General features: G+C 35.3%; 1 protein-coding gene across 1 annotated transcript in view; it reads left to right on the top strand.

Annotated features, from left to right (window-relative positions):
* LOC149788512 (EGF domain-specific O-linked N-acetylglucosamine transferase-like) overlaps window positions 1–14852 on the top strand; it is a 160320-nt gene extending 145468 nt beyond the window's left edge. Inside the window, exons 14-16 of the mRNA XM_089973524.1 lie at window positions 375–466; window positions 5837–5939; window positions 14367–14852. Coding sequence (XP_089829650.1) covers window positions 375–466; window positions 5837–5939; window positions 14367–14531 — 360 coding nt within the window. The 3' untranslated portion in view covers window positions 14532–14852. The remainder of the gene's footprint in view (window positions 1–374; window positions 467–5836; window positions 5940–14366) is intronic.
* Window positions 14853–17305: the final 2453 nt, after the last annotated feature.

The following is a 17305-nucleotide window of genomic DNA, read 5'->3' as shown; positions in this document are numbered from 1 at the left end:
CTTCAGTCTTTTTTTTCATCATAAAATCTAGTTCCATCAAAATATGACCGAATTGCGGAGTTGACATTGTATCAGGAATTTTGCTTGCATGATAAAACTTTTACAAAACTTTCTGAAGAATTAAACCAAACTTTATAGGACCATATTGTTAAGAAGCCTTATTCAAGTTCATTTTTCACCATTTTGTGTCAAAATTTGATTTATGACTTGAAATTTTTTTTTATTACATCATGAAATAGGTGTATCCATGTTATCCAGACAGACGTCTAATTATGCAGTAAATCAAGTGTAAATGAAATCATGCATCAAGCTGATCCTGAAGAAGAAGAATCTTCTTTGAACACTTAATTTACTTTCCATCTTTATATTGCCAGATCAGCCACAATTCAGATATCTTTATTGGAATGAATGGTGAAGGACTGACACACTTGTTGTTCCAGCCTGACTGGGCTGTCATATTTGAAATGTGAGTATAAAGGCCATGGGTATTACTCCTTGATAATGTAGAACATAGTGTCTCATAGCTTCATTTATTGGTTTCATTTGTGTGGGTTATATCATATTTCTTCAGCATCCTTGTAAAAGAATAGTTTATATTTTTATACAGAGATATCTAAATTTGAATGAATGAGTATTATTTAGAATCATGTATTTCAGATAGTATAAAGTGTTATATGATCCATTATGCACAGTAAATTTTACCACCATCCCCTCCCCTGATGTGAAATATGGAGAGGGATATAGCTATCAGTCTCTCTCCATAATTCATCTGTTTGTCCACAGATATGTTTAATTCTGGAGAATAACTCTCAAACGTGTCAGGATAACTGTATGAAACTTGTTACACATATTAGACTGGAGGTCTGGTAGATGTCCAGATGTGCTTTGTTACACATATTATACTGAGGGTCCAGTAGAGGCCCAGGTAGGCATTGTTGCACATATTAAACTGGGGGTCCAGTAGAGGACTAGATGTGCCTCATTACACATACTATATTAAACTGGAGGTCCAGTAGTGGTCCAGATGTACCTTCTTATACATATTAGACTGGGGATCCAATAAAGGCCCTGATGTGCCATGTTACACATTAGACTGGAGGTGCAGTAGAGGTCCAGATGTGCCTTGTTACACATATTAGACTGGAGGTCCAATAGAGGCCCAGATTGGCCTTGTTACACAAGTTAGGCTGGGGATCCAATACAGACCCAGATGTGCATTGTTACACATATTAGACTGGAGGTCCAGTGAGGTCTAGATGTGCCTTGTTACACATATTAGACTGGAGGCTCAGTAGAAGTCCAGATGTGCCTTGTTACACATATTAGACTGGAGGTCCAGTGAGGTCTAGATGTGCCTTGTTACACATATTAGACTGGGGGTCCAGTAGAGGTCTAGATGTGCCTTGTTACACATATTATATTAAACTGGAGGTCCAGTAGTGGTCCAGCTGTGTCTTGTTGTGCATATTAGACTGGGAGTCCAATAGAGGCCCAGATTGGCCTTGTTACACATATTAGACTGGGGATCCAATAAAGGCCCTGATGTGCCTTGTTACACATTAGACTGGAGGTGCAGTTGAGGTCCAGATGTGCCTTGTTACACATATTAGACTGGAGGCTCAGTAGAGGTCCAGATGTGACTTGTTACACATATTAGACTGGAGGTCCAATAGAGGTCCAGATTGACCTTGCTACTCAAGTTAGACTGGGGATCCAGTAGAGGCCCAGATGTGCATTGCTACACATATTATACTGGAGGTCCTGTAGAGGTCTAGATGTGCCTTGTTACACATATTAGACTGGATGTCAAACAGAGGTTCAAATATACCTCGTTACACATATTAGACTGGAGGTCCAGTAGAGGTCCTTATGTGCCTTGCTACACATATTAGATTGAAAGTCCAACAGAGGCCCAGGTAGGCCTTGTTACACATATTAGACTGGAGGTCCAGTAGAGGTCCATATGTGCCTTGCTACACATATTAGACTAGAGGTCCAGTAGTGGCCCAGATTGGCCTTGTTAGACTGGTTAGACTGGAGGTCCGATAGAGGTCCAGATGTGCTTTGCTACATACCAAAATCAGCTCCAGAAATGAAAGTGTGGATAATGGATGAATGAATGGCAAAATAATCAGCAAAAACATTAAATATGTTTGAACCAAAACATGGTTAACAGTAAGAGGCAAATCTGAACCTCTACTGGACCTCCAATCTAATATATGTGGCAAAGCATATCTGGATCTCTACCTGACCTCCAATCTAATATGTGTAACAAGGCATATCTGGACCTCTAATCTAATATTCTTTGGTAGGTACATCTAGACCTCTCCTGGACCTCCAGTCTAATACTAGTAATTGGCAGCTTACACATGAGTGAAATAGTGAAATAAAGGACTGGTTCTTGTTAAGCTAATTTGTACAATTATGCTTAGAACCAGCTGTCCACACTTTGAACACTGTCTGTATTAACCAGTTGCTCAACTCACCAGAATCAAAAGGCAGCTTATGTTATAGGTCTGTAAGGAATAGTAAATAAAAATAAGCCTTAAATAGCTATTTTTGTAACACTTGCACTAAAACTTTGCAGAGCTGTCACAGGCAAGTTTTCAAATATTGAAAGACCCCTGTCCCAAAAGATATGTAGCTTGAATTTCTCCTCAGAGATGAACATTTTTCATCAGAGGTTTGATTCACAAACAAATAGAGGTGTGTGTGTGTGTGTGTGATTAGGATTTTTTATGTAGTTTTAACAATTTTTCAGTCATATCGCTATGATGTCTGCAGTGTAGCAGTTTATAGTGATGTGCAGCACTGGGGCATCATGCAACAAACATGTAGCATGATGTCCCACCCAGTCACATTATCCTGACACCAGGCCGACCAGTCCTAACACTAACCTTTTAGCGCTGAGCACCAAGTGAGGCAGCTGTTAGTACCATTTTTGTAAGTCTTTGGTATGACTTGGCCGGGGATCAAACCCACAACCTCCCACTTCCGAGACAGCCGCTCTAACTGCTAGGCCACCACAGCAGTGCAAATAGAGGAAAATATGAAACAATGCCTGTCACATGGGCACAAAAGGTGTCTCCCATTTTGGCAGAAATGATATAACTGTTTTTCCTACCATTCTGCAAAAATTGTTTTGATCTTCTCCCTTATGATAAATTCTGAATCACTTTTGAATTTGACTGTTGACACCTTTGAGTTGTATTGACATTTTAAGAATAGTATAGTGAGTACATTTGCAATTATAAATGGTTCCACCTTGCTTTACATGATATACATTATAAATAAAAAATAAATTTCTTTGATATCAAAAGTTTACTTTTTATACACTGAGTTGTCACTGTTGATACACTCTATGGAGAACGTACCACTGTGAGATACCTTTATTTCCTTAGTAAACACCTGACTACTGAATTCAGAAACCAGGTGACCATTATACACAAGACTCATAATAGGAAATTGCCAGGGGGAAATTAGAATGGCCATTAAGATCTGGCAACCACCATATAATGCTGACTGTTCAGAGTATGGACTGTATTTGTTAAATAGGGTTCAGAAATAAAATCTAAAACTGTATGCATTTATACTGGTTACATCAAATTCTTGATGACCAAAAGCTTGATAATAATAATAATAATAATAATAATAATAATAATAATAATAATAATAATAATAATTATAATAATAAATGACTGTAAAGAGGGTGAGAAGGTGACACAATTGGTTGGATGGAAATAATCCTCCTTGTGGCCCTCTGTTATATGCATATTTACATTCAAAGTACATATACATAGTTACACACACACACACACACACACACAGCATTGATATCAAGCTATATTTATATTTGGACATAATAAACAGAAAATTTAAATGAGCATATTCCAACTAGGTACATTATGTACATACAGTACAACTAGGTACATTATGTACATACAGTGCAACTAGGTACATTATGTACATACAGTACAACTAGGTACATTATGTACATACAGTGCAACTAGGTACATTATGTACATACAGTGCAACTAGGTACACTATGTACATACAGTACAACTAGGTACATTATGTACATACAGTGCAACTAGGTACATTATGTACATACAGTACAACTAGGTACACTATGTACATACAGTACAACTAGGTACACGATGTCCATACAGTACAACTAGGTACATTATGTACATACAGTGCAACTAGGTACACTATGTACATACAGTACAACTAGGTACACTATGTACATACAGTACAACTAGGTACATTATGTACATACAGTACAACTAGGTACATTATGTACATACAGTACAACTAGATACATTATGTACATACAGTACAACTAGGTACATTATGTACATACAGTACAACTAGGTATATTATGTACATACAGTACAACTAGGTACATTATGTACATACAACACAACTAGGTACATTATGTGCATACAGTGCAACTAGATACACTATGTACATACAGTACAACTAGGTACATAATGTATTGATTCTGTATATTTAAAAGTATCTTACAGAGCTATTTTACAGGTTTTGGAATGGAATGATGGTTAGGTAAAAGTTATCTTAAATTGGGAGCATTGTCTTTTTTTCTAGCATAAAATGCATATAGTTTGCTGATATATTAGGTCATATTCTTTAAAACTCTGTACATAAATCTAGCCTTTTTTAAATGTATTTTTTCACTTACTGTTACATTTTAATATCATTTAATGTATTTGTTTTCAGCATTATCTAGGATGAGTCTGCAAGCTCTTTTTTGCAAGTGAAATAATTTGTAAAACTTCTTTTCTGCAGTGTCTCCCCAGATAGCATTACAGTAGTCTAGGTATGGTTGTATATAGCATTTGTAATATATTAACCTATGTTTTGATGATTGTTTTGTTCCAGTTGTGGAAGAAGCCAAATTTGTAGGGCTTAGTTTTAGTTGTAAACTAACTTTCTTTATGTGTATTAGATATGTTGGGGACAAATGTAAAAATCCCAACACACTGGATTTCAAGACAAATACCAATTGGGGAGCAGATTAGAAGGTATTGCTTTGATTATACAGATCATTAGTAAGATCTAAACTTGTTTATGGCTTAATTTTGAATGGATCAACATGCAAACTTTACCTGCATATTTTTGATCCAATACACAATCATGGACTTTGCTGGGGCACATTTATAACTTCCCCATTAGAAAGTCTATATGTTGTGGCAAATGAACCATCATTTTATCTCAGATGAAATTGACTCTTCAGTATGCTAACAAGATATCTTCAAATCCATCTAATACTGAACACGATATCATCTCTAGGCCCAAATATCCAACCCTGTACACTCCAAAACCAAAATTTAATTTTGCATTTTGGCATGCATATCATTCTCACCCAGAGCAGTAAAAATCATTGTTGTAAAGATGGCAAAATTCTTTATTATTCCCAAATCACCACCATGGTTATCAGAACCTTCGAACAAAGATACTTGTGCTTTGCAGATTCAGAAAGTCCTCACTATGTCCTCTCCATTCTCAATCAAATCAATACCTTCTATCATAGCAATGTCAGACAGTTCAAAAGATGGAGACAAACATGGAGATACTGTTGCTAACTCCCCATGGCATCATATCGAGAAAGTTACTGTTCAGTTTAGTGATCTCTTTTATGGAATTTTGATATTTTTAGTCTTAATGGACTGTAAGTATAGTAGGGTTTTGATTTGAATGCTGTGGTATTCTTTGCTGATCCACCATGTGGTTGACAGCTATATGAATAGTTTGGTCAGATAAATGCAAACATTTTTCCACTATTCTCTTACTTATAGAATATTTCTAATTTCAGCTATAACTGTGAAGACCAATTTACTTACTTCAACTTGGCCAGGCTCAGGGGAATTAAGTACATGACCTGGGAGAAGAAAGAAAAAATGGTACAAGAAGATATAGTAAGTTTACAGGAGTTATGTCTCTTTTATTGATGCTCGTGCATGTTACATAATTTTGGTGTGCATGTGTGTGTGATTTGGATTTTTAACATAGCTTTAATAAATTGTGAGTCATATCACTACGATGTCTGCAGTGTGGCAGTTTATAGTGATGCCACAGATCTGTAGCATCATGTCCCACCTAGTCACATTGTACTGACACCAGGCCAACCAGTTCTAACACTAATCTCTTAATGTGAGGCAGCTAGTACCATTTTTATGACTCTTTGGTATGACTCAGCCGGGGTTCAAACCTGCGCCTCCCACATCCGAGATGGACACTTTAACCACTTAGGCCACCAGAGTGGTCCATAAATTTGGTAAAGTTATTTGAATATTTTGTTGAACTTTATTGGCCCTCATGTAACATTGCGCAAATTCAGTGCGGATTATGTTCAGTTTTTCTTTATGTTCACTTTGCTGTAAGGCCAAATAAATTAATGTATCAGTATCAGGACTTCTCTTTAAACTAATTCGTGATGAGTCGAGTATTCTATTTGTTATGTCAATAATCCTCACTCTTGTGATGCAGTTATAAAACAATTTTTGTAACAAGTATTCTCACATTCATATAACTGGTTTGCACCTTCCATAACTTTAGATGTTTTGTAAGTTTCACATCTTCTATCAACTCAAGCTTGAACAGTTTCTGTGCCAGTATTTTGCACCACATATACATGCGTATAAGTTGAGTTGAACTGCAAGCAACAATGATCCTGATCTGCTGTAGCATAATATGCCTGCTAATCAGGGTTGATATTGTTTGTTCTGCTGACCTCACAGACCCAGATCTGCTGGTGCATTATCTTTTGGAATGCTTTTGAGACTTATAAAATATAAACCACAATAAGTATCACAATATTACTTGATCTTTTGGAATGCATTTAGGACTTGTTCAATTTAAAACCAGTTTCACAATTTGTTATGATATTCATAAAAAAATATTAAAATATTATTACCTTTCAATTAGTATGTCTGTCTGTAATTCCTTAATCTGTATTGATATTTTTTTTATCTCCAGCAGCTAAACCAAAAGAATAGGAAAATATTGAGTATTCACAACTAACACATAATTCTCATTTGTATTTGTAATTTTACATGGGGTCATGATTAATTTAAAACTAACAAAATACTATCCTGATTTTCTTGTATATTTGAATGACCACCATATTAAATTGCCAGTTTTTAATATATCTGTCTATTGTACTATATTTATAAAAAAAAGTTGATGGAGCATAAATTCATAACTTTTAGATAATACTTATGGATGAGATTTTATAGTTGAACTTGTCTCAAAGCAACCATTGTAAGTCATTAACCAGCCAGTTCCTTTGTTATAATAATTATTGCATGTATCTCAGTAGTGCACACTTTCCACAAAGAAAGGTCACCATTTTATTGATTTACGGTTAATTCAATTTTTGCGTTTAGCTCAGGCATTTGGATCTTCCTCCAGGGTATGGGCCAAATAAATGATCTTTATTGTTGCACTCTATGATGTAAACAAGCAGATAAGCTCAGGTCATGTGGTGGATCAGGTCTGCAGGCCGTTGGTTGCACATGCATGATTTAATTCATGACCAACTAGGTACACCACTCCCTCGGTAACTCGCACCCTGATAACTCGCAAACCCACTTATAACACATCAAAAATTTACTTTTCCACCAATTACTCGACCAAAATATTTTTATTTAACAAAGAATATATAGCAAGACCAAAAAGTTTTGTAAAATTCAGCAATTTAATCATCAATGTTATAAAATGAAATTTAAGAGGAACTTTCAGTATTATGAACTGAATCTAAAATAATCACTAAAAAGTTATGTTAAAGTCGAAAAGAATGAAATGTTCCATATAAATTTCATAATATAGTAGTCCACCAACAGTCCTGATGTGCTAAAATAGCATTGTCCAGAGCTCCTTTGAATAATTCATAATTGTTCCAAATAACATCATAGTCAAACGAGCACTTTCTATTTCCACTGAATAATCCAAACAAATGTTTTTCCTCTCATATATTATCTGAACACAACATTATATACATCTGCAGATTTGATGTTACAACAAGAGTGCAAGAAATAAGAATAAGAAAACTACCCAGCCTGAAATACTAACATACAGGTGAAAATCTAAACTGCATATTGTCACTACTGCTGTATGACAAATTGCAAATTATCATCATTGTAAAAGAGTTCACAGAATTTAAACCATCCTATGGGAACTAGCTTATTTCTTCTAAGATATCACCTGACTGACCTGGACAATTGGTAAAAATCAGAAACTCATGAACATATTTACTACAGATTTTATTATTAGTAACTAACAACACATATGTAAGCATCTATATATAGATCCAGTGCACTTTTATATCCTTTAACATCTTAAAATAGACACTATGCACATACACAAAATCGAACTATAGATAATCAATTACAGCCATGAATACAAATGAAAAAAATGATAGATATATATAACAGTAGTAAATTATATGACTGCAGGTAGTTTCTAAAACTACTTGTGGAAATTCTTAGATTGAAGATACTAAGTGAAGGTGCAGTCATCACTGGATAATCTTTTATGAGCTCCACATATTTTTTATTTGTAGTCTCAAAGTAATTATTGAGTGCATTTGCAATTTCATGTGGTTCTTGGTGAATATCAGCATTTTTCATCATTAATACATGTAAATGACAGGTTATTAACAGTTTTGCCCCTCAAGTCATTGAAGTTTTTCCAGAGTTTTCCAAGGTTTGTTTCTGTAATACTATCTAATATTTCATTGGAATAGTAAGTTTTCCTAGCCTTCTGAATCATTTACTTGAGTCTTTTTCACCATAATCAATAATTGTCACTATCTTTTAATTTACGAAATCTATACCATGTCTTAATAGCATTCAGCATATCATGTGTAATCCAATATTGTTGTTTGACTACTTAAATTAACAGGAGCATGGTGTTCAGTTTTTCAGTGAATATAAATGTGCAGCTGTCAAGAGCATCTGATGTGTCATCAAAAGATAAATTACTAACCAAGAGATATCTTTTGGTTCTTTAACGAATATTTCTGAATTGAATCTTTTCATTATTCAACATTTGATATATTTGTAATGAGAAGATTTACTTTTTTATTACTTAATTTTCATGTACAGCATATAGAATAATGATCACTTATTGAATATTGTGGAGCTGCAATTTCTATAATATTGTCAGCATTGTTAATGTAGATGTGATCAAGTATACCTCTGTTATCCTAGTGGGTAATATGAACTAGCTGAATGCAAAAATATAAATTACAGAATTATGTCTTGAATGAAAAATTTGATTTTGTCTGGTTTTGGAAAAGATAATGGATGTCCAAATAGCAAATATGTGAGACCTTTTTTCTTAAGCCACTAATTTTGAGGCAGTTCTAAGTTTTGATGGTCTTGGAATGAATAATATGGAATGTCTAACTTAAAATTTTCACTATCAGTATATGAGTTTTGATATTCCTATACATTTTCTTCATTACAGTGTCCTAAATCATGACTGTAATGAATTTTGTGTTCAGGTAAAAATGAAAATAATCATCTCATTTCCCTCCATGTTCCTACTCCAGAGGCAACTACACATAGATCTTGTTGAACAATGTCTGTTCTTAGGTTATTAATTTGTGGTTCGTCATGCTTAGAGCTGAATCAAGCCATGCCTCCAGAGTAGCTAATTGATGAGTCAGTGAGTTGCCACTAACCCAAATGCCAGATTTAGTACATGATCATTTGGGCTTGCATACACACCATGATTAAGGGGTTTGTATGAGTTCTTCCTCCGCTTTTCCAAATTTTCTTTTTTAAACTCATAAAGGTGGAATTAACCAACTACATCCCAAACTTTTCTGATTTCATACATGGTTAGATCAAGATGATTTTGTAATGAACTAATTTTTTGTGGGGCATTTCCACTGCTTTCAGTATTGTTAGTTTTATGTCAATCAGGCAATTTCAATGGAATTTTATTGGGGCTTCCAGAAAATTCATTGATGGTTTTATTATCATCATGGAAATTATTGATTGATTTATCGATGAAACCCAAATGGGGGGTTATTATAATCATGTTTCTGTAAATAATAATAATAATAATAATAATAATAATAATAATAATAATGAGGACTTTGTATAGCACCTAATCTTTAGAAGCTGATATTATTGCTAGAATACCACTGCCACCAGCAATTTTTCTGAAATCAGCAAGGTAGGTAAAATCAGAGATTCTGGTCCTGTGCACTTATTGCAGATGAAATATGAGGTCATGTTTCTCTTGTGGAAAATACAATGCAGGGTGAAATCAATATTACTGATAACAAAATTGTCACTTTATGTGACCCAGAATTAAACCAGTATGCAGTAGCCAAAATTATATGTGGACATCCCACCTGCGTTCTTTTGCATACCAGGGCCCAGCAACATGGAATGAATTGCCCACTGAACTTAGACACAAAGACACAGTGAGCACATTCAAGAGGGCTCTCAAAACTCACTTATTTTGACTGCAAGAACAAACTTAAAGACCTAATGATGTTTCCTACCTTAAATATTCTGAGCATGTTTTTTTATGTTTTCTAATTTCATGGTGTTTGTGTTTGTCATCATATCATTATGCATGTTTTTTTATCTTATAGGTGTTGTCTAATGTTGTAAAGCACTTAGAGCTTCTAAAGATTAGGCGCTATACAAAGTAGAGGTGTGCATATGTAATTGTTGATTACATTTCAGTTGTATATGTGTTGTTCATTACACTTAAGTTGTGTGTGTGTTGTTAATTACACTTCAGTTGTATGTGTGTTGCTGATTACACTTCAGTTGTATGTATGTATGTTGCTGATTACACTTCAGTTGTATGTGTGTTGCTGATTACACTTCAGTTGTATGTGTGTTGTTAATTACACTTAAGTTGTGTGTGTGTTGTTAATTACACTTCAGTTGTATGTGTGTTGCTGATTACACTTCAGTTGTATGTGTGTTGTTAATTACACTTAAGTTGTATGTGTGTTGTTGATTACATTTCAGTTGTATATGTGTTGTTCACTACACTTAAGTTGTATGTGTGTTGTTAATTACACTTCAGTTGCATGTGTGTTGCTGATTACACTTCAGAGTAATGGGTGGGACAGACTAGCTTCCAGAAGCCCTTTTGTACGTTAGGTCTGTGTAGGCTGTCAGTTGAAGTTTTTCTTAGAACACTTTGTACATCCAGAGGAGCAAGCTGGCTGTGTCTTTCAACCCATGTGAAGCAACTTTTTCTTCTACTTCAGTTACTGATTTTGCTGTCAATTTTTTTAGAATTTTTTTACTCTAGCCCCAAAACATGAGACTATCCTGGTCTTCCAACCATTTCTTGTTTGCCCATCATGGTAAACAGCTGGCCAGTGAGTAACAATCCTGTCACCACTGGACACAGACTGCCACTGTACATTGTGGAAATGCTCTTTGATGACCACTCATCCCTGATGGCAGCCATCTTAAAAATCATTTTTACTCCTCCTGGACAAAAAGTCTTGACATGAAGTTTTTGACAAAAGGATTCTTATGATACAGATATGATTTTTCTCTATTTTAAAGTGGAATTATGCTTTACTCCTAACTTTAATCTGATTTTTCTTGATACAGTCTGTTTTTTATATCATCTCCGATCTGGTTTTTAAAAAATGGTCTGTCTGCTCTCATTCCACAATGACCCTTGTAAATTATTCATTCTATATATTAGTTAGCACACAACTCTCATAAAGAGTATTCTGATTGGTCAAAGGTTTAAATTTCATCCAATGAATCTTCGTGTAACAGAAACTGATGGCAATGGAAAGAAGAAGCATGCTTGAAAAACATCGCGTCATGAGTTGTTGAGAGAGACCATGACACGAAAAGCTTAGATAAAGGTTTAAAAAACATATGGAAATGGGAATGGCTGGAGCGAAAAGTTGACAAAAATTTAGTTGGACAGTTTATAAGAAAACTGAACCCTAGAGGACTGGCATTTTGTGACATCTGCTCTGCAGTAATCATGGTTGGAAGAGTTTTGGAACAGCACCTACAAAAGAAGCTTAATGCAGAAAAATTGAAGCTCAGAAGGCATCTGGAAAAAGTGCAATTAATTACTATAAGAAGCTAGATTTCTTGCATGAGGGAACAGATGTAGCCTTCTGTCAGAATATGCGCACTGCATGTCACAATACAAGCACCAGCTTGAAAGGAAAAAGGCTCTCACTGAGAAGGAAAAGAAATGATTGCTTATTGAGCCAAAAAAGTCAGTGGTGACAAAAAGGAAGTCTAAAGAAATCTTTGCCAAAGCTGCAAAAGAGCTCGACTGGCATATCGACAGGTTGTGTCCATTGGAGGTTGTGTCCATCGGAGAAAAAGACGAGTGAATGAACGGGATTATTTTTATATAGTTGATGTACTTGGATGTTTATTTTCAGATTTGTTATGAAAAGAGAGAATTATAATATATTTGCTGCAAAAATTGTGAAATTATTGTGACTTAATTATGATGTGAACACTGACATGCACATGAAATAACTTATGCATCAATAGTGTTGGAGAACAAATTCATGTGATTATAAATATTGTGAAATTATTGAAGTAAAGTTGAACATTTGTGGTAAGTTTATTAGTTTTTCAGATGATTATTTGGGTTTATTTTATGATCATAAGTTGCACCAGGAGCAGTTTTTTATGAGTGTAAAATGTGTTTTTTGGATCGGGGGCATTGACCCTCGAGACACTGTTGTGGGAGGACCCCCAAACCCCCATTAAAATTTTTTCAGCTTTTTTGAGTTAAGACCAAAATCATGTCTGATGAAATCTAGTTGGTCCCAAATGAAAATAACTCTGCTTGGACATCCCATATTGCTTCCACAATGGCCATCTTGAAACATTTTCTATCATTACTCTGGAATGAATGGTCAAATAAGCATGGAGTTTTCAGAAAAGATTTATGTCTACTTGGTCCTAAATGAAAGTGGTGGCAGTCTGGTATCAAATATGATCACTACAGCAGCCATCTTGAAAATCTTGTTATAGATATGCCTTTTAAATGGAAGACTGATTATGATATCTAGATGATCCTGAATGAAAAAATGGTGCTGATATGATCTCAAATATGGCCACCATGGCACCATGAAAATCTTCTTGTCACTACTCTTCCAAAATCAAAAGTCATATTGACAATGGCTTTTTAACCAGAAGACTTTTTATGGTGTCTAGCTGGTTCTAAGTGAGAGCGATGCCAGTTTGACCTCAAATACTCCACAGTGGTGTCCATATTCAAAATCTTATTATAACTTTTGATCTAGATGTGATGGCTATAGAGATATAGAGTTTACCAAAGAATTTCTTATAATATCTGGTTGGTCCAAACTGAAAATGGTCCCCTTTGAAGGACTCTTCTTTGCAAGTAGGTTGGGGTGTTGACCTTTTCAGTGCCGCAGAATATGGTTGTGAAGGTTCAAAGCAATAAAACTGCATCTCACACTTGTGGAAAATGGATCTTCGATATATGGATGAAAGAGATGGTTTCAGCATTCAGCAGTTGTGAAGAACGAATGGTCTAATTTTGAATTCCTGGATCTAGTTTTGGCCAGTAGAGTGTCAGTCCCATTGAGGGACTCTTTTTGTATAATTATTACCATTATTCCTAAGCATGGCAACTAAAAATAAGTTAAACTGTTTTTCTGTATCTCTGATGCACACCAAGTAATTATCTTTGTATCAGAGTTTATTTATATTTTAATTATTTGCTTAATAAGAAAACATTTCTTATAAAAACTATATCCAAGCTTTTTAATTTATTTTCAGAGAATTATTTCTAAAATCTAGGCTAATCAGAATTTGAGTTGGAATCAAACCCTCAACCCTCTGATCATGAGTCCAGTGAGTGAACCATTGAGTCATTGAGGAACAAGTCCCCAGAGGACTTTGGACTGATAAAGGAATCCATGTTGACTGCACAAATTAACTCCCCAATACCTAGCAAGTACATATACTTTCTGGGTGAAGCAACTAACAGTTTTTAAGTTATGAAACTGAACCTAGTCTCCATGTAATAGGGTACAATCAAGGGGACTATGCTTGTTGTCATAATGACTTGTCATTTTTATGCAGAGAAAGGTGACCCATATGTATGGTCAATGAAAATATATAATTGACACCAACATTAATAAACAATGTAACAACTTTATTCTCCAAGCTATTTTTCCCCTCTACAGTTTTTTAATGTGTAAATTTGCATTAGCAGGCTGAGATAAATCACTACCCAGGTAAAGAATATTAGGCTAAATTGGGCCTTTTGTAGTGAAATATATGCTGTCTGTTTAGATCATTAAGTATACTTCTTCTGATTTTTTTTTTGTTTAGAATCGACAACCAACAACTACTTATCCAGAGCTGTCAAACTACTCATTTGATGTACTTGAGTTCATGAGGCTGATGCTTAAAGCTGCCCATTATGTCCGCACTCATCCTGACTTTATAAAAGCTTGGAAAGAGAAATATGGAAGGAAGAGGACACCAACAGAGTGACAGAGGGCTGGAATGGACATGTGATACAGGAATTGTAACCAATGTTTATTATTAGCATTTGCATTAATGTACTTTTTGTAATATAGAAAGTCTAGATTTATGTACAAGTACATTTTGTGCTTTGTGCAGGTTTTCTGCAGTTTTTTTTACTAGTTATCAAGATTATGAAACGTATTTTCCTGTCTTCCTTGTTATGAGTTTATGGTCAGTTATATTAACCTAGGTCTGGTTATATTAATGTAGTCTGGTTATATTAATCATCATCTGGTTATATTAATCCAAGTCTGGTTATATTAACCCAGTTTGGTTATATTAATCTAGGTCTGGTTATATTAATCCAGGTCTGGTTATATTAACCCAGGTCTGGTTATATTAATCTAGGTCTGGTTATATTAATCCAGGTCTGGTTATATTAACCCAGGTCTGGTTATATTAATCTAGGTCTGGTTATATTAATCCAGGTCTGGTTATATTAACCCAGGTCTGGTTATATTAATCCAAGTCTGGTTATATTAACCCAGGTCTGGTTATATTAATCCAAGTCTGGTTATATTAACCCAGGTCTGGTTATATTAATCTAGGTCTGGTTATTTAACCCAGTTCTGGTTATTTTAATCCAGGTCTGGTTATATTAACCCAGGTTTGTTTATATTAACCCAGTTCTGGTTATATTAATCCAAAGCAGTGCTGAAGGCCTATTCATGCAGATAAGGATCAATGCAACTGAACTGAAACCTTCAACAAGACCTGTACAAAAACACACCTTATATGACATTTTATTGGTAAACTTGATACAATGCAGTATCCTTGTGTGATGTAACTATTTTAAGTACTCTATGACCTTTGTAATACATTGAAAACAGTCCATGCCATTCTGTATCAAACAAGGGTAACTAATTTAAGTACTGTATGACCTTTGAAATGCAATGATAGCAGCCCCTACCATTCTATGTCCAAACAGGGTTTCTATAGGGCTTTACACAGGTCTTTGCACACTTTCATTTTGAAAACATTAGCATAGTTAACAAATTTGATATGCAAACAGTTTGAAAAATGTTTTGCATCATTGCTGTTATTGTCTGTTACTTGTAAAAAGTGCTAAAAGCAGCATATGTCTGCAAAAATCTGGTGTATTGCAAAGGGTTTTATATGAGCATGCAAAGGTAAAGGTGACTGAAAGGAGAAAAATAGTTTTTGCACAATAACATAGCTTTTACATGAAAGACCTACACTTGGTGAATGGCTTGCACTTTGGGTAACAAATATGCCTGTTGATTCTGAGATCAAAAGATCAATGATCACTGATAGAAAGATATCATTTTTGCAGAATAATATTTGTTCTAGAGTAAGATCATTTAGTAGACTTTGTACTACTGATAATACCGAAACTATAGATGATAGTCTAAAAGTCAGAGATCCAATCATGAGAAGTACAGTCTAACAAAAAATTAATGGTTTCTGCTCAATTTGTTTAGATCAAGACAGCACACCAAAGGTCCATGTCAATAATCTCCTGTCAACCATTCCAAACTAGTGACTGTATTGAGGACAATTAAACATGGGGTGGGGGGTATAATGGTACTCTTGTCTAGAGAGGAAAATATATCGCCTACAATTTGTCAAAGCTAAGCATACAAAATTTGTTGGAAAAAGGATATTTGTCATTTCATAGAATTCTGTTTATGCACCAGTTGTTACACAAATTCACTTCACACCCATGTCTGCTCAAGTTTTGGATTTAAGTGGTGATAACTCCCCTGTGTAAACATGGTGAGTCATAGTTATTACTTCTGTGGCAGCAAAGGCAGTGATATCAGCATTATCTCTTTAAGTTTTAGCTCAAATGTTTACAAGCAAGTTACTGGATATTAAAGATTTAGAGCTAAAACACTTGGTTCACCAGAACATTGGTGGAGAGGAGTATCTCATTGCACAGATACAGCTAAAACCAGAACATTGGTGGAGAGAAGTACATCATTGCGCAGATACAGCTAAAACACTTGGTTCACCAGAACGTTGGTGGAGAGAAGTACATCATTGCACAGATACAGCTGAACCAATGGGTTCTGCATAGTGCCATTATAGAGAGGGGGAACCTGTCAGGGAATAGACACAGGCAAGACACTGAGTTTGCATAGTTAGGGGGGAGTGCATGTTTTGGAGATTGCACAGATAGAGGCCAGACACAGGATGTATTAACATTATGGCAGAGGTAGGTGGGACTGCTGATGAATATATCATTGAACATACAGGTGAGACATTTGGTTGTGTATAGCATTACTGATGGGACTGGGTGGGGGGTACTGTATAGGAATACATTGTTGAACAGAGACACTGTCTTCTGCATAATATTATGTTATGAGGAGGTAAATGTGTCGAGAATTCATCAATGCAATGACACAGGTGAGACACTGGGTTCTGCTGAACATTATGACAGGTTGCAGAGGGGCTGTGGGGAATAACTTCTTTGAACATACATGGTGAGACAGTGTCTACAGCATAACATTATGATGGGGAGGGGGTCAAGTACATTTGGAAAGAAAACATCATTGGACATACACAGATGAGGCACAGTGTACTGCATAACATTATGGTGGTGGGAGGGGTTCAAGTACATATGGAAAGAATACATCATTGCACAGACACAGGTGAGACACTGTGTTCTGCATAACATTATGGTCGGGGGCGAGGTTGTCAGTACATATGGAAAGAATACATCATTGCACAGACACAGGTGAGACACTGTGTTCTGCATAACATTATGGTCGAGGGGG

Source organism: Sinohyriopsis cumingii, chromosome 11, assembly GCF_028554795.1.
Source record: "Sinohyriopsis cumingii isolate HCF-2022 chromosome 11, ASM2855479v2, whole genome shotgun sequence".
Taxonomy (NCBI): domain Eukaryota; kingdom Metazoa; phylum Mollusca; class Bivalvia; order Unionida; family Unionidae; genus Sinohyriopsis; species Sinohyriopsis cumingii.
The sequence above is the reverse complement of the archived record's forward strand: the minus strand, read 5'-3'. Positions and strand labels throughout refer to the sequence as shown.